The sequence below is a fragment of the Bubalus kerabau genome, chromosome 1 (assembly GCF_029407905.1).
Source record: "Bubalus kerabau isolate K-KA32 ecotype Philippines breed swamp buffalo chromosome 1, PCC_UOA_SB_1v2, whole genome shotgun sequence".
NCBI lineage: Eukaryota > Metazoa > Chordata > Mammalia > Artiodactyla > Bovidae > Bubalus > Bubalus kerabau.
The window spans coordinates 272,226,049-272,244,120 of NC_073624.1; the positions used below are offsets into that span (position 1 = coordinate 272,226,049).

The 18,072-nt window shown below is 36.4% G+C and overlaps 1 protein-coding gene across 3 annotated transcripts; it reads right to left on the reverse strand.

Annotated features, from left to right (window-relative positions):
- Positions 1–3,115: 3,115 nt before the first annotated feature.
- On the reverse strand, positions 3,116–17,323 carry NUDT12 (nudix hydrolase 12). 3 transcript variants are annotated; one of them, XM_055565795.1, is made up of 7 exons: positions 17,191–17,323; positions 14,393–14,604; positions 13,260–13,849; positions 9,942–10,109; positions 8,492–8,605; positions 6,147–6,346; positions 3,116–5,192 (listed from the first exon to the last, which is right to left on the reverse strand). In XM_055565795.1, the coding sequence occupies exons 2-7, from the start codon at positions 14,596–14,598 to the stop codon at positions 5,082–5,084; spliced, it is 1,389 nt and encodes a 462-aa protein (XP_055421770.1). In that variant the 5' UTR covers positions 14,599–14,604; positions 17,191–17,323; the 3' UTR covers positions 3,116–5,081. The 3 variants fall into 3 exon arrangements, with proteins under 3 accessions (XP_055421770.1, XP_055421771.1, XP_055421769.1); XM_055565796.1 differs by having other exon boundaries at positions 17,097–17,306; XM_055565794.1 differs by having other exon boundaries at positions 17,028–17,306.
- Positions 17,324–18,072: the final 749 nt, after the last annotated feature.

Below are 18,072 nucleotides of genomic sequence, written 5' to 3' on the forward strand. Positions count from 1 at the left end.
CTAGAGTAAAATGGGCAGGATAAAAAGTAAACAAAAATAAGCTTCAGACTGGATCACTTGTCTAGTTCTCTGTTCTAAAATAGATATGAGTACTATTTTCCATTTCTACTGCTGGGTCTAACTTCCACATTACTAAAAATGAAACTACTTCCCGAATTAAGTGGTTAGGAGAATGTTCTTAATCCATCAGGGATAAGACAAGGAGTTCCCATGAGCCCAGGAGTGAAAAGTCAGGACATTTTTTCATTCTTTCTGCTATAGTTTGTCTCTTATCTGACTTCCTTAGAAAAATGTTCAGTTCAGTTCAGTCACTTAGTCGTCTCTGACTCTCTGCGACCCCATGGCCTGCAGCACGCCAGGCCTCCCTGTCCATCACCAACTCCCGGAGTTTACTCAAACTCATGTCCGTTGAGTTGGTGATGCCATCTAACCATCTTATCCTCTGTCGTCCCCTTCTCCTCCTGCCCTCAATCTTTCCCAACGTCAGGGTCAAAAATGTATCCATTAGCAAAAACTTAAGATCTGTTTTAAAGCTCCACAGCCACTCCACTATTCTGTCAGATCAGATCAGATCAGTCGCACAGTTGTGTCCGACTCTTTGCGGCCCCATGAATCGCAGCACGCCAGGCCTCCCTGTCCATCACCAACTCCCGGAGTTCACTCAGACTCACGTCCATCGAGTCAGCGATGCCATCCAGCCATCTCATCCTCTGTCGTCCCCTTCTCCTCCTGCCCCCAACCCCTCCCAGCATCAGGGTCTTTTCCAATGAGTCAACTCTTCGCATGAGGTGGCCAGAGTACTGGAGTTTCAGCTTTAGCATCATTCCCTCCAAAGAAATCCCAGGGCTGATCTTCTTCAGAATGGACTGGTTGGATCTCCTTGCAGTCCAAGGGACTCTCAGGAGTCTTCTCCAACACCACAGTTCAAAAGCATCAATTCTTCGGCGCTCAGCCTTCTTCACAGTCCAACTCTCACATCCATACATGACTACTGGAAAAACCATAGCCTTGACTAGATGAACCTTTGTTGGCAAAGTAATGTCTCTGTTTTTGAATATGCTGTCTAGGTTGGTCATAACTTTCCTTCCAAGGAGTAAGCGTCTTTTAATTTCATGGCTGCAGTCACCATCTGTAGTGATTTTGGAGCCCAGAAAAATAAAGTCTGACACTGTTTCCACTGTTTCCCCATCTATTTCCCATGAAGTGGTGGGACCAGATGCCATGATCTTCGTTTTCTGAATGTTGAGCTTTAAGCCAACTTTTTCACTCTCCACTTTCACTTTCATCAAGAGGCTTTTGGGTTCTTCTTCACTTTCTGCCATAAGGGTGTAGAACATCATTATAATGGGAATTGTGAAAAGGAGAAATATCTGTTGTCCAATGTATGATGTTATCTGCTTAGCAGTAAGACATATGCATTCTTGAAGGAATAAAGACAAGTTATAACTGCTACTTCCACCAATGAGTACAATTATATTAATATGTGGGTATCCTTTAGTAAAAACAGTATTCGCCTGGTACGCCAATCAACATTCCCAAGATTTTTACTTTATAGTTGAAAGAACTTTTCCCATATAAAAGAATTCAGGCTGCTGATGACCCATTTTTCTCATGCCATCATTCACGTAACTTTCCATGTGACCATTTCTAAGCTGGGCAAATAAATGAAATTACTTGAAAACTCTATTGGATATAATATAAATTGCACACCACCTTTCAGAAGCTGTTTTGAATTCTACCCAAGTGTCCAGGGAAGAAAAAGGACAAGGTGTAGTGTAGGAAAAAAAAAAAAATTCCTTTTCAGTACTGTTTATTTTTACAAGTTACTTCTTAACAGTTCTCTCCTGATTGAAGAGATTGTCTTTAAAGATGCAGGCTCTTAGCAACATTATTTTTCTGGTCTCCTCAAAGCACACGGTGCCTCTGGGCCTCTCTTCGCCCCTGAGGTGTCAAAGCTCCCAAGCGCTTGGCCCCCTTACTGAGCACCCCTCTCATCTGCACTGGTGTCAGACTCGTCAGCCCTTCCTTGCCAACCGCTTTGCAAGTACTTCTGGTTTGCCTCAAGACCCAGATCTTTCACATCTGAAGACAGACGCTCCTAAGTTTGCACTTTGGATTACTTTGTCCTAGATACTTGTTCTGCTAAGAGAAAACTGGCTGTTTTAAGCCCAGCACATAAATTTTACTCATCACCCCCAGCTTGCAAGCATCAGTTCAGTTCAGTTCAGTCGCTCAGTCGTGTCCGAATCTTTGCGACCCCATGGACTGCAGCACGCCAGGCCTCCCTGGCCATCACCAGCTCCTGGAGTTTACTTAAACTCATGTCCATTGAGTTGGTGATGCCATCCAACCATCTCATCCTCTTGCGAGCATGAGCCTGCACAAATACACTGACATGTGTACACACGTACACATTCAGAACCTAGTAACTGGTTCTCATCCCTAATTAAATTTGCGTTGTGGGAATTTTATTGTGAATAATTAATAGATTTGTTTTATAGTACAGTCTCACCTAGTATTTTGCTATATACGCATTAGCAACACAGTTCTAAGACTAGCTGTCTACTGTTGTTTATAAGATTTTAATTGAATTTATTTGGCTTATTAAAACTTATACTTTTTCCTTCCATCTAATGGTCTTACTCTCTGTTGCTTCATTCTCTTCTATCTTAATCCATGTCCCTAACCTTATATTTGAAAAAGTTACTTAATCATTTTTCCAACCAAATGAAAAATTAAAATGCAGAGACTGGTAATGTTAGACAAGTAATAAAAAGAGACATTAGACTAGATATGTAACTTTAAATCAGAAGATAAAATTTACTGTATGTGTACATGTGTATATGTTAAGTTTCTGTGTGTATATATATAAAACATAATATATATGTATACAAATATATGTGACCCCAAGTTGTAAAGATTAAAAAGATTAAATACATTTAAATTATAAAAAATTAAGCCTTCCAAATATGGCAACTTTGTAAAAGGTGTTTGTATTTTTTGTTTACACACTACTAATTTTAAACAGAGGAAGATGACTAAAATTTGGCTTTTTCCATTTTTCAGAAAACATTTATCAAATCATATTTAAAAAAACCACACATGACACACGAAACAGAAAATAAACAAATATTTTAATGTATTGTTACCTTCCTTTTCATTAGGACACAATCACGGTACTTGAATCTCTAATATTTCTTTGTTAGTCCTTCTATTTATGTGTAACTATCCACCTCTCAGAGGTTAGCAATTTAAGAATAATTATTAAAACAATAATTTACTTAGATATTGATTCTCCCTGGGTATAGGATTAAATATAAAAAACTAAACTTATAAATTTTATTGATACTTTATATTTTACTTGGCTATCCTAACATTATGAAAATCTAGAATTTTATGATGTAATCTTAGAATCTATAAGTATAAAAAGTATATTTGGGATAAAGTGGAACTTGGAGTCATTATATTTCATAATAATCAAGGCACATCATTTTCTATATACTTACAAAGTTCATATCTTATCGTGTATCTAAATGTCTTATATAGTTTGAATTTTCTCTAAAGTCCTAATATCAATATCTTCATCAATTACTAAGAAAATCATTGTTCATTAGTAAAATATAGTTTTGTTTAGAAAAGTTAACTTATTTAAATGAACTTTAGTGCCTAAAATTTTAATTAACAGTATTTGGTAAATTAAATTTAGTCTTATCATCCTCTATTTTATTACTTATTTACTTTCAGTAATAGTTTTTACTTCCTATTAGAGTGAGAATCCTGCACTGTGCAGTACAGACTGTTGTATCAATAATTAAGTTACTTAATTGTAATTATAATTAATTGTATTAACAATAATTAATTGTATTAACAATTATAACTAGTAATTGTGTAACTGTCATCAATTAATTAATCAATTCACCTTTAATGGATAAATTAATTAAGTTCACCTTTTAGGATTTCCTTATCTATAAAAAAAGGGCAGTGAACTACATACATATATTGTTTTTAAGTTCTTTTCCAGTTCTACCATAGAATAGTAAAGAGTGAAATTATATAAATTTATACATTTATAAAAGAACTTTTAAAACAATTTCAAAATAACCTTGTGAAATATAATAGTTCTGTTACAAAATTGTGAACTACTACAATTTACTTTCTCTAAAACCGTACTGATTCAGTTCTAAAATAGTTATTGTATAAATGCTTAGAATGTTGAAATAAGGCTAAAATCAAGATGCTGTATTTGAGTTTAATAAACGATATTAGTAATTATTATATAATTTTCTCCTAGTGAAGATACATTCCCTTATCACAAAATGACATAAGCCATTTTATTTAATAAGTAAATCTATCTGAGATTTTATTTAATATCTGACTTTGGAAAGAATTCCTTTCAAATATGTTTAATTTTAGGGAAAAGAGAAGAGATTTTTAATTTGTCTTAAAAAACAACTTTGAGTATAGTTAACAAATAGATATATTAATTAATTTTATGTTTAAGAGGGGATCCCAGACACAATGATATTCTCTCACTTAAATTCTCCTTCCCTGAAGGTGTGGTATACTGATCACTAATAGAGTTGTTAAAATAAGAAATTCTTAACACTGATCAAAACAGATTAGTAGCAACACTATAACAGTGTCATTGACAGAACAATAGAACCAGGAGAAAAAAGTGGATCACGTAAAATGGTAAAATGAGCAAAACTCAGCCAATGACAACCAAAAGGACCTTCATAATAATGAAAACATTAAAAATTAAGCTTAAAATTCATTAAAAATATTTTGTCTCGTTTTTCATAACAGGACTTTAGTGAATGGTGAATGCTTATAAGAGGCAACGAAATTTAGGTTTATTTACATTTTAGAATCTACTTCTTTACAACATGATTTCTCTTATTAGAGATACAGTTTTGTGAGATAAAACTGTTGAGCAGAACCCCCTCAAAAAAGTTCAGAGAATGCTGACTCAGATTTAACAAAAGCTGACATTCTAAAGAGCATTAAACATTTCTAATCTCACTTGAGGAATAAGTAGGATTAGAAATCAATTAGACATGGTCAAAGTTTAGTTATTTGATTTAGAGATTGGGGTTCATTCCAATCCAGTGTTTGATTAACTGATGTGCAATAGCTCGGCTCGGTGGAACAAAGAATGCCTGCTGCTTGCCTTTGGTCAGAACATCCACAACCTAAAATACACCACAGTAAAATGTATTAGGATTTCAAAACTATCATACTTAAATACTATCTCTATTCTTAAAACAATTTAACTAAAATGTAATAACTTTCACAGTGAATAACAAAAGGAGAAAGTAATAACATCCATTTTCAACATGCAAAATTCAGTACAGTATTTTTAGTTGCTTCATTGAGTTAGTGATTCAATTTTAAAAATATTTCAGAAAGGTATTTTTCCTGATGAAAATAAGGTGAAAGAAGAACAAAGTATTTGCTACACATATATTTTCAAAGTGAAAATGAACCTTTAGAAAAAATTTCCTTTTATCAAATTCTGAAAAAAATCTAATTTCTACTTTTTGAGGTTGAGCATAAAATAAAATTAATTTTGTGAAGGCAAAGTGACAAAGGATTTTGGGTTATCACTACTGTAGTGTACCCCTCTGTTTTTTATACAAAGACACTGAGTTATATAAGACAGAGACAAGTAATTTATCTTTCATTGTACTACTTAAGGCTGAGTTTTAAAAAGTTCTGAGTGTATCTTTGTTAAACAGTTTTGTCAGTCTTGTCAAGTGCGTTTAAAATGATCAAGAATTTTTCTAAACTTTTATGCAGTTTTACTGATATTTTTTGAGTTACTTGTTTCAATACTTTAAACTATGTCTAATAATAATATTCCTGCTTCTCATCTGAAATAATGACCACCCATTTTAAGGCCACTGAAAGGATCATTAATCTCAGGGAACAGCATCTGAAATAAGAAAATGGCACAGACTCATCATTACTAGAAGTATGTCACAGCAGGGGTAACATAGGACACATCAATTACGTTGTAATCCGTGAATGATGAGGGGGCCATAGCCATTCATTCAACTTGTTGAAAACATGTATCCTTGCTACATGCCCAAACCAATACAGTCAGAGAACAATCAATAGGAGAAGGAAATTAAATTGAACTTTACCTGTTCTCTAGTGAACCAGCGGGCATCCTCTATTTCATTCTTGTCAACTTTAATTTCTGTAGACACTGCCACAGCTAAGCAACCAATCATTAAGGAGGAGGGCATTGGCCACGGTTGACAAGAGACATACTGAACATGGCCAACTTTGACTCCACTTTCCTCTTCTACTTCTCTCCGAACAGCATCTTCTATTGTCTCCCCTAATCAAATGGGGCAAAAGAACAAGTAGCTGATGAACATGCTCTGGACATTTTGTCCTCCAAATGGTTCAAACCTTTGAAAATCACTTTGGACAGAAACCCAGTTCATAGACTCAGAAAGCAGAAGCCTAAAAGTAGATTGGAATTAAAGAAACATTATTTTTTTAAATATACATACAGAATTTTTTTTAAAAAAATTTAAATATAACATACAGAATCAAAATGCCAGGAAACTTTTCATTTCTTAAAGGCCTAAATTTGTTACATTTAAAAAATTTTAACATCTACAAATATCCAGTACCTACTAAACACTATGCAAACATTTTATGTATTATCTTGTTTATGTGGTTAACCTTTTCCTCACTAAAATCTTGAAACATTTTTCTTATGTTGTCAAACAACTATTACAGATAACACTTTCCAAAGAGTTAAAAATCAAATAACACTAAAAGTTTAAAAACAGCATAAAATGAAACTCATTTTCTCTTTCCAAATAATTATTCTCTAGATAATTACTGACCCAGCTATGATAAAATAAAGTGATGCCTATAAATGAATTTATATTTCTGATTTATTGAAATTGAGAATTAGACTAAATGGAATAATTTTAAGTTAAGGTTATCTGAAAGTTTAGAAATATTCTGTTATTTAAATATAGCTTTCTATTTCAAATAGATTGGTAAATTTCCTATATAAAATTAATTTGTTTATAAAAAATATTGAAAAGATAACTTTTACACTAGCATATCTACAAGACCAAACCTAAATAAATATTAGCACACAGTGAATATTAAAAAACCTCTAAAATCAATAAGAAAAAAAGATTAAACAACCAAAACAAAAACAGACAAAGAATATAAAATATAAAATTCAAGGGGAAAGAAACTGCATGCCTAACACACATCTGAAAAAGACGCTTCATCAGCAGGGAAATAAAAGTTAAAACTACAATGACATACCACTTCATGAATCTATCAGAATAGCAAATAAAAGTCCTGATATTCCTAACTCTGTAAAGATGAGGAATAACAGACATTTCATGTACTTCCAGAGGCAGTGTAAATTGGCAGGGATATTTCAGAAAATAACTTGGCAATACGTGGAAATGATGAAGATGCTCATGGTCTATGAGCTAGCGGCCCTGCTCTCGGATATACACCCTACGAAGGCCAAATGTACACAAGGATTCACTGCAGTGTTGCTGGTAAAGGTAAAAGCTTATAGCAGAATGGATAAATGAACTGTGGAACATTCATAAATGGGAGGCTACACAGCAGTTAAAAACATGACCTGGAGCTACTGGAGCAAGTACAGTAATGAGGAGCGGGACCTAGAGCCAAACGGCCCAGGTCTGAGTGCCTGTCCTCTCACTCACTAGCTGTTTGTTCTTGGACAAGTTATTCAGCCGTCATGGTGAAATAGTAACTACTATGTAAAGTTGTATGAGGACAATATGATTTAATATACAGAAAGCCTTTGGAAAAGTTCATATGTTTAGTACTATTATTATCTATCAGTGTAGATTGATACTGGAAATTGAGATTAAACATGTGCTAATTAGATATATTCATTTATTCCACAAATACTTTTTGAATATTTATTGAACTTCTACAACATAGGAGGCATATGCACTAAGGGTTTGGGATAGAGCAATAAATAAAACAAAGTCCTTGCCTTTATGGAACTTACTTTCTGGTACTAGCAAATAATAAATAAATAAAAAGAAAGGTAGATAAGTAAATACATACTTACATATATACCCTGTTAGGTGCTGATGAGTGCTCTAGGGAAAAGCCAGACTGGATAACAGGGACTGTGAATGTAGGATATGGGGTTAACTAATTTACTTGGTTCCATCTGGGAAAGTCTCTCTGAAAAGGTGACAACTGAGTCTAGTACAGAAGGAAGTGATGCCTTGGGTAAGAGCAATATATGAAAAAGCAAAGAATTTTTAAAACAGATGAAATTATTCCACTAATGACAACAAAAATTATATTATTTAAAACACAGAAAATATTTTAAAATACCCCAGTTTTATAACATGATAGTTCGTCAGAGATTACTTTCAAACGCTGTCCAAAACTTTTGTTTAGAAATCATATGTTAAATGGAAATTACTATAAAAATTATAAAGAAAAGGCGCACCAGGTTCAATAAATCCAGCGAGGCAAGTAAACATGCCTGGAGGAAATCTCTTCTGCCTGCCTAAAAGACATTTGGTCCCATCGGGATGAATAACTTGCATGATTACCACCGGATCTGTTTAAAAAAATCAGATGTATGAATGATAGGAAAAAACAATTTAGACTCATTGTGTAAAGTCACTAATAGGATAATACAAATGTGTACCTCCTGTAAGAACAAGACTCTTTTCTAGTTACAAGAGGTTGTTTCTATCTGCCTAAAGACAGTATTTCAAGGAAATTGCATAGAATACTGTCAGTAAGCTAAAGAAAGGCCATTTTTGTCTTCTTTCTCATCTTAATAGCACAAAAAATAAGCATAAGATAAAAATAAAAAATAAGCATTAAAAAAATAAGCCTCGCATACTGTAAGTATACAATAAATGTTGATTTATTGTAAGTATTGTATACTTACAGTATGCGAGGCTTTTTTTTTAATTAGAAGCTTAAGTAACTAATATATAGCATGGAGAAAATTCAAACTTTACCATAGTAAATGTTTCCTTCCATCCCAATCCTTGTTGTTGTTTGATGTTCAGTCACTAAGTTGCGTCTGACTCTTTGTGACCCCATGGACTGCAGCACGCCAGGCTTCCCTGTCCTTCACTATCTCTCAGAGTTTGTTCAAACTCATGTCCACTGAGTTGGTGATGCTATCCAACCATCTCATTCTGTCGCCCCTTTCTCGTCCTTAACAAAGTGTTTTTAAAAGCTAATATGGCTTGATGGTTAAAGCCATTAAAAAATTAATTTATTTAAATAATATTCTCTGCATTAGTGACTTCTGGAATGATTCGAGAAGCCGCTAATTCAGTGAGTTCGCCTCACTAGATTATGACTGAGGATCGGTAATCAAATGTGAAGTGCTCTAAGCAGCAAACACCTGTCACTAGGCCATGCACTTTACTCCCAGACACCCTCAGGGGTGGCTGGGTCTGTCCCTTTTTGCGCAGTTTTAAAGGGCTGGTTAATCAGATTTCCAAGTCCACAGCTAATTCAAATCAGCGATTGGGAAAGAGAAGGTAGAAGCAGACACCAGCAGTATGGAGAAGCTAGCTCCAGGCTATTTTGGTGATGCTGCAAGAAGGTTCTGGACTGTTAGGGTGTATTCCCCACCCCCCCCTTCACTAAATGGACGCAGATGGTGGGCTTTTGAAATCCTGTACCTCAACGCATCAAATTCATGCTAATTAACTCAAGGTTAAGAAATGGTCAGTTATGTACAATGTCCTTTACTTAAAAGTCATCAAATTAGGTAATACTTTAATACTTACAGTGTTAATGGTTAAATTAAACATGCTTTTAATGAAAAGGTAAAGCTCCTTAGCAACTCAAAATTTTGTCTTTCCAGAATGTCTTATTCCCTAGGGTTTACAGATGGCCGAGATTTCACCGTAAAAGAAAAGGCTTACCAACTCTTGGGTATGATGTATTGTGAACACCGTGGAGACTAGGACAGTCTTCTTTTAAGCATACTCTTTTATAGCCGCCTTCTTCAATTTTAGTTGCATTTCCACAGGTTGGGCAGAACTTATACCGACTGTGCCAAGCAAGAACAGATCTTGCTTGAGCTACAACCCCTATGATGGGAGCAAAAGACGCTTTAATTCAATGACAAATGGTAAACAAATTAATACATAAGGAAAGAACATTCTTAAGTCATAATAAAGACATGTACTATATTGTAGGTGTGTGATCAAAGGTTTTATTTTCCTATTTTTTGGTAAACAAATTAATACATAAGGAAAGAACATTCTTAAGTCATAATAAAGACCTGTACTATATTGTAGGTGTGTGATCAAAGGTTTTATTTTCCTATTTTTGTTATCTGTATATGTCTTTTAAATTAAAAGATTTAAATTCTACAGATGACAAATGAAAATTAGATTTACCTTTAATTTGGACTAATGAAATAAAACTCTCATATAAGATGGATGTACTAACATCCATATACACTGTATTAGTTTAGGCTTTTACCATAGGTGATTTGTAAATTTTGGATATACATAACTCTAGTGTATACTGACTTTAGAATAGTGAAGTCGCTCAGTTGTGTCCAACTCTTGGTGATCCCATCCCTACCAGGCTCCTCCGTCCATGGGATTTTCCAGGCAACAATACTGGAGTGGGTTGTCATTTCCTTCTCCAGGGGATCTTCCTGACCCAGGGACTAAACTCGGGTCTCCCGCATCATAGGTAGACTCTTTACCATCTGAGCCACCAGGGAAGTCCAGGTAAGACTTTACAATAGTGACTTTCATAAAAATACACTACAAAGACAGTTCCTAATTTAGATTTGGACCATAAATGAAATATTACTAGGAAACTGTAGGAATCCATCTCTACTTTCCTTGGTACCTAAGACAGTACTGGTGTGGTCACTGTGGAACATATTCTGTTTATAACTGGAAAGTACATAGAATATTTTTTTAAATATTGTGTTTACAACTCTTGTGATTAACTTTGTTTATGACAAAAATGCCCAATAGAATAAATCTTAGACTATGTACACCCTCTCTACAACTTTTATCCTGATACTTCAAAAACTAATTAATATCGCCTGACCAAAAATAGTAGAATTGGGGCAATAAGAGTAGAAATGCTACATTTCAAATGCCTGACAAAACTTCTCTCCCCTAAAATAGATTATTTGGTCTAAGGATTTTGAAATAAAATAACCATAAATAGCAATGATTTAAACTGGGAAAAATGAATAAGCCATAAATCAAAACAAATGGAACAGTGACATTCAATGAACATAGGCAACATTAAATATCTGCCTGCTCTGTTACTCTGTAATATGTAACTTACCTCAAAGTACCGCCATTATTTCACTCTCATTACAATAAAAGCTAACATTTATTGAGTACTTACTGCGTGTCAAGCACCCAGCAAAGATCTTCACACACATCATCTTATTTAATGCTTAGAGCAACACTATAGTGTAGATACCATTATTATCCTCATTTTTGGCAGGAGAAACTGAGGCACACAGAGGTTATGGATCTATATAAGGTTACACAGCAGCTGAGTAAAAGAGCCTCAGTTTCCTTACTATTTTTTAAGATATTGTAATTATATGCTGCTGCTGCTGCTAAGTCGCTTCAGTCATGCTCGACTCTGTGCGACTCTCTTTGAAGCTGTATATGTAATTACATATACAGAGAAGAAATTTTAAACTCATAGTGTTTTTTCCACAGACGTAGAGAATAAAACATAACACTCCCGATTTTGGGATGAGTGTCTAAGAGGTCTCTGGAAGAGCCTGCCAGGTTACCTAAGGGAAAGTAGACACTGACAAGTGACCCCTTCCTCACCTCCCATTATGTCTTCAGTCTACCGTAGTATACCTTCTACTCCTTCTATTCCATGGACACTCCTCTCGTCAAATTACCAACAGCTTCATATTACCAAACCAAAGACTCTGAAAAAAAATTCTTTATCTTCATCTTACTCAAACTCTCCGCAGCATTCAATATATTTGACTAGTAACTCCAAGAAATACTTTGCTCTCTTGGTTTCTACAAGCATGTTCTCCTGTTCTTACTTGTGGCCATACTGTCAACATCATCTTTGATGGCTCCTCTCCTATCTGACCTCTAAAACTCAGGGGGATTCAGGCGATTCTCAGGTTCTCCTTCTTGCTTGCTCTCAAATTTTTATGCAACCTGAAAGTTTCCTGGGATTTAAACACCACCATTGTGTTGATGACTCTCATACAGGTATATTCTAGTTCTTTCCTTTGTTCCAGACTCTGTTTCCCTTCTCTAAAACATAACATGCCCAAAGATAAAATCTTCATTTATTTACTTCAAGTCTGTCCTGCTTCCCTTGCTCTACCCATGACTCTGTATTATTTTATCAATAAAGCTTATTAGTATCTACCAAATGATTAAAGTTTCAAACTTAGCAGTCCTTCTTAATCTTTCACTTCATTATTATATACTCCACACCCACTCCATTAACAAGTACTGCTGATTTTCTCTCAAAAATATACCTTGACTATATCACTTTTCCTCCATCTCTCCTATTATCATCTTAACAACTCAGGCTGTAGTCAATGTTAGCATCATCTCTGTCTCACTTACAAGTCTCAACCTACTGTTCAAGGCCTATCAGTTTTACCTTCGTAATATCTCAGAACTCTCCCTTTCTCTCTACTCCACTAATCCAAACCACTGCATTCTCTTACCTGGGCTACTACAATCTTCAACCTCCTCAGAACAGGATTCCTGACTTCCACACTTAACTATCTACAGTTCATGAGCTGCAAAGCAGCTAGAGTGATTTTCTTTTTTAAAACACAGGCCAGATTACAACATTTAAATGGAATTTAGGTTAAAATCCCTCATTTCTGAGCATGATACATATGACCCCATGTGAACTGGTATAACAAGCAACAGAAAACAAAGCAAAGTAGTCAAGGTCTTTGCCAGCATGTTTAATGTATAGCAGGCACTCAATAATCATTCACTGAATAATCAAATGAAACCAGTATGCACTAGGGTTAATTCTGGGGAAACTAGTCGTGGTTGATTAAAACTGCTGTTACCATCCAGAAGAGTAGTCCTCTAGGGTAAGAATGTCAGGAAGTTTCTACTGAAGACAGCCTAATTTCATTGCTTCCTGGAAAAAGTGTGCTTCCTAGAAATTGCAGATATATGCAATTCTAATCCAGTACCCAAAACCAGATTATTACCAATACAAGTAAACCAGTGTTCACTTCTTACCAGCTTCTTTTTCTTTCAATTGCAGAAGAGCTGGCATTGGTGGATGAAGAAAATAACAATTTTCATGCCTTTGCTTAAATTCTTCAGCAGCAACAGTATCTATACCTAAAGCAAACCAGGCAACCAACCCATCTTCTTCTTCTTTTGAGACTTCCCCAGCATAATTAAAAAACTCTTTTTTCATTTCAAGTTCTACTCCAAGGAAAATCAAGGTGATCTTTTCAGGCTGAGCCAAATAATCCTTTATATCTGTGTAGTTCAGCTGACAAAGCCTGACTTCTGGCTGTTGAAAACTTTCCTTATTGCCTCCTAGAGTAACCAAGGGATTTAAATCTGAGAAAAGGATATAAACTGTGGCTGGATGGCTTTCTTTTGCTAACAGCCAGTCAGAATTATTTCTTTTTTCACTTTTCCGGTCCAGTAGTGTCTTGCTAAAATAATTTTCACATTCTTCCACTTCATTGGTTAGGAACCAAGGCTTCTTCCCACCTTTAGCATTAGCTAATAAGTTAGCTATATGCTTATAACCCCAAAATTTAGCTATATCCAGTGCAGTCTGCCTTGATTTGTTGACAATGGATCTGTCACATCTATGGATGGAAGCAAAATATAAAATAGCAAACATTTTCTTCAGTATTTATTCCAATAAAATTTTCTAGATATACATGATAGTCCCTCTATTTAATAATTACATAATTTCATTTTCTTTTAGGACATAATATATTAATGGAAAGGTTAAAAACCAATCATAAATGATTAAAAGTTAGAGACAGTGGATGTTTAAAATTTCTGGAAGATTATTTGTAAAATAAAAAGCATACATTTTATGTGCTGTAAGGGGATATTAAACTTTTACAAGGCGTTTTCAGTGGTCATAGTGGGCAGGTTTACATTTTTTATTTCAGAAAAAAATTAGATTAACTGATTAACTGCTTGGCTATTAAGTATGAAAAGTTAATTCCCCAATAAAAAAGTTTTAAATTAGAAATTATGCTATTATATAACAAGACTGTTCAATGAGTTATTTACAAACCCAATATTATAAATATGGCTATACAAAAAATTGAAAAGAAAATACATTATCCATAAATTAAACCAGACACTCTCCAGGTGGCACAGCCTAAAATGTTTACCCTTTCTCAAGTAGAAATTGGACAACATCTGGGTGCCCATTCCTTGCAGCATACATTAAAGCAGTCCAGCCATTTTCAGAAGTTTCATTGAGAAGAGATGGAGAATGACTGAGTATTGCTGTTAACTTGGCAATATCTCCTTCTGCAGCTGAATAGTGAAACTGGGATATTATTTCTTGATTCAGACTTCTTTTTACAGAAGACATTTCTTCCTTAAAACAGGAAAATAGGAAAAAACTCATTTACAATTGCTTTCTTGTATCAGTGATTGAACATTATCAGAGTGTTGATATAATTAGAACATTAGTTATGGTTTCTAAAACGATTTACTCTTAAAAAGGTAACTGTCAAGTGTCATCACAGGACACACTTAAAAACTGTTATCAGTTGAGAATTTTAAATGTAATTCAATATGAAGGATGTATAAAATAATGTATAAAGAACTTTGGTGGAAGAGTTGAAGGGAGTGACATCAGTGGGAGAGGGGATAAGGTAAAAGATATGACAAACAGTAAAGTGTATTGGAGGCAAACTAGAGGGACTCCAATACAGATCAGGGTATGAGGGGAGTTAAAGTCGATAGAAATAAAGCAGGTGGTTTTAGCAGAGGACAAGTAGTATTCTCTTAGACTACATGATATTAGAAACAGATCTGTCCTCTCAGGGAAATTATGATCCTATTCAAAGAACTAAGTTTCATGTGAAAAAATTTTATTGCTTTACCTTTCACAGGGATTCATTAGTCCATCAGGGATTGATTTTTGCTCATGGTGTGAGGTAAGGGTCATGATACATTTTTATCCCAACAGATAAAATCCATTTGAGTCAGGGTCATTCTCAAATTTATTGTCTTTGTCCCATTATATTGCAGTATTAGACTTGTCATAAATGAGATGATCATATATTTTTGGATCTATTATTGAACACTGTTCTATTGGTCATTTTGTCTATCCTTGAATCACAGAAGCTTTTAAAATCATTAACTTTGTCTGTTTTGTCACCCTGTTACTTCAGTAAGAAAGAACTGTTCTACGTGTGCGTGCATGTGTGCATGCCAAATTGAGTTGTGTCCGACTCTGTTGGACCCCATGGTCTGCCACCTACCAGGCTCCTCTGTCTACGGGATTCTCCAGGCAAGAATAATGGCATGGGTTGCCATGCCCTTCTCCAGGGGATCTTCCAGACCCAGGGATCGAAACTAATTGTTCCATATCCTCTAATAAATGCTTCCTAATTGTGGGCTGAATGTGGTAGGGCACAACTACCACTGAATTGTGGTAGAGCACAATTTTGGGGGAAATGGTTCATTTTTCAATTGTCTATAAACTCCTCAAAGTACATTTTTATGGTATGATTTTTTTTCTGTGAAATTCTATTAAGAAAATATTTGGGATTCTAACTAGGTTTCTACCTTCTGAGGATAACCTACTGAGGCTATAAAGAAAGGTTATATAATCCATAATTTTTGACAGCAGTTGTCTTTAAGGTTCTGACTGCAATTTTGTTTATCAATTGTCTATCAGTAGCAGCATGACAACATTTAAAGAAAAAAATGGGCTGGAGATTAACTTTCTTATTTTGTGTCTGTTCACCTTGCCTGTTTATTATGTTTCTGCTACCTATAAATAGGCTAAAACTACTCACAGGAATAGAAACAAAATACTGAAATTCTGGATATAACTTAAATTAGGAGGGGTGACTTCTGGATTAGAAAACAATTCACTTCTTTGGATTTACCCTAGAATTTACTTCACCATTCTCTTCATATTAAGATTTCTAAATGCATTAAAAACATTATGAATAACAGAAGCTACTTTTCAGGATTTTATTTTGCACTGCTGTATACAGACTCATGTATGGTTTTCCCTTTGAAGTTGCCTTTCCTTAAAATCATATCATCCAGGTTCTTCAGTTTGGTTTACTATAGGTAATATTTAAGTCATGGTCACTTCCTCACTTCCTCCACAGTCCACTCACTCCCGGTTGACTGCAAAACTGGCCTCCAAAAATACAGTACCATTCAGTACCCACAGTGCAATGCTTACGCATAAGGCATTTTCAGGAGAAAAAAGCAGAAAATGTATACTTTCACCCCTTAGGCTTTCTCGCCAGAAAGGCCATCTAGAAACAGAACCATTACTCATTCCAGAAGAGCACACAAAAGTCTAAAGTCCAGATCTACTGTTCGATTTACTTTTTCCTTTCTCCTCAGGTTCTTCTGAAGACAGGGTGTTTAAAGGCAGGATGAGGTGATTCAGTTAGCCTAATGCTGCCCCTGCTTTCCAAGAATATGGACGATCCTCAGAGACGGTTTTAAAGAATCTTGACTGTAAACGGTCTCACACCTTGAGCCAAACCAACACCCAGTTTTATGGGTGTGTGGACCAGGGCCCCTGACTGGTCCAAGGCCACATGGCTCAAGACACAGGGCAGACCTCACAAACAGCTTTGTCACTGCGGTCACCGACCCGAATTTCTGGGGCATTCCCGAGGGCCAGCTCACCTACCAAACGCCTCCCTCCCCGCCCCATGCACGGTCTCCCCAGCGTCTCCAAGTTCCTTGAATGTCTGTTTCCGTGCCAGGACTGTGAGAATTCTTTAAACATAGTGAAATGAACCCACAGCGAATCCCCACCTCTCAGACTGTGCTGGGTCGGCTGTGCGCCCAGCCCCCTCCCGGAAGCCCAGGCTCTTAAGTCCACACCTGCGTCCGCGCCCTAAAGCGAGGCTGCGCCACACCACCCAGCAGCGCAGGGCTCGTCAGCGCGGAGACGCAAAGAGCACAGAGAACTGGTTACCGGCTCCAGAAGGGGCCCTGGGCCCGCCAACTCGCCGCTGCTGCTACTAACCCACAGGTGACCACAGTAACGGACACCGGGGTTTGTAGTCCAAGAGCCGGGGAAACCCCACACTCCGGCGCCGGATGGAGCCTCGAGAACTTCCGGTGAAGGGCAGGTGTCCGCGCACGGCTTTATGGGAGATGTAGTTCGAAGGTCACACACCGAAGATGAGAGAAAGCTGGGGGCTGGCGGGTGGAGGCGTTGGGAAGCCAGGGCTTGAAGTCCAGCGGTGAGGACAGGCTTCCTAGCGGTGAGTGAAGGGCTGTTTTGTTTTGTTTTCCCCCGTGGAACCGAGGTGTGTAAAGCGACGAAAACCTGTAGGTCTGTGGGAACAGTTTTGAGTTCTCCAGAATTTCACACCGAGCACTCACAAGCTTCTTTCAGTTATAGTTCAGTGTGTTGGAGTGTTCAAAGCATTCTTTCGTGTTTAAACAAACGTGGAATATTGGCTGCACCAGGTCGTTCCAGTGTAGAACCCTAAACGAATTGTTGGCCTCCGACCCTCAGTCTCCTCTTTTGAGATATGGTCCCATGTGTTGATGCCTACCTCATTCAGTACTCCTCTAAAAAGTTTACGTCAGTCGCCTACGCCACCTCCTTGGGTTGCTATGAAATTGAGGATAAAGTATGCAAAGACCTTAGGACAAGTGCGAGGTCTGCAGCTAGTACACGCAACACAATTATTATTGTTGCTGTTACTATTTAATGGACGGGACAGCTTGGTGGGCTGCTGTCTATGGGGTCGCCCAGAGTCGGACACGACTGAAGCGACTTAGCAGCAGCAGCAGCAGCATGCTCCAAAACCTACTCAGGTTAAGTGATTTGTGATTTACAAAGCTC

Bases quoted from the DNA above. Each gene is read 5' to 3' on its own strand.
- NUDT12 (XM_055565795.1), bottom strand. From the start codon at position 14,598: ATGTCTTCTGTAAAAAGAAGTCTGAATCAAGAAATAATATCCCAGTTT. The intron at 13,850-14,392 runs GTAAACATTTTA...TTCCATCCATAG, and splicing joins CAATTTCTACTTGAGAAAGG to ATGTGACAGATCCATTGTCA. The intron at 8,606-9,941 runs GTAAGCCTTTTC...TTTTTTAAACAG, and splicing joins TACATCATACCCAAGAGTTG to ATCCGGTGGTAATCATGCAA.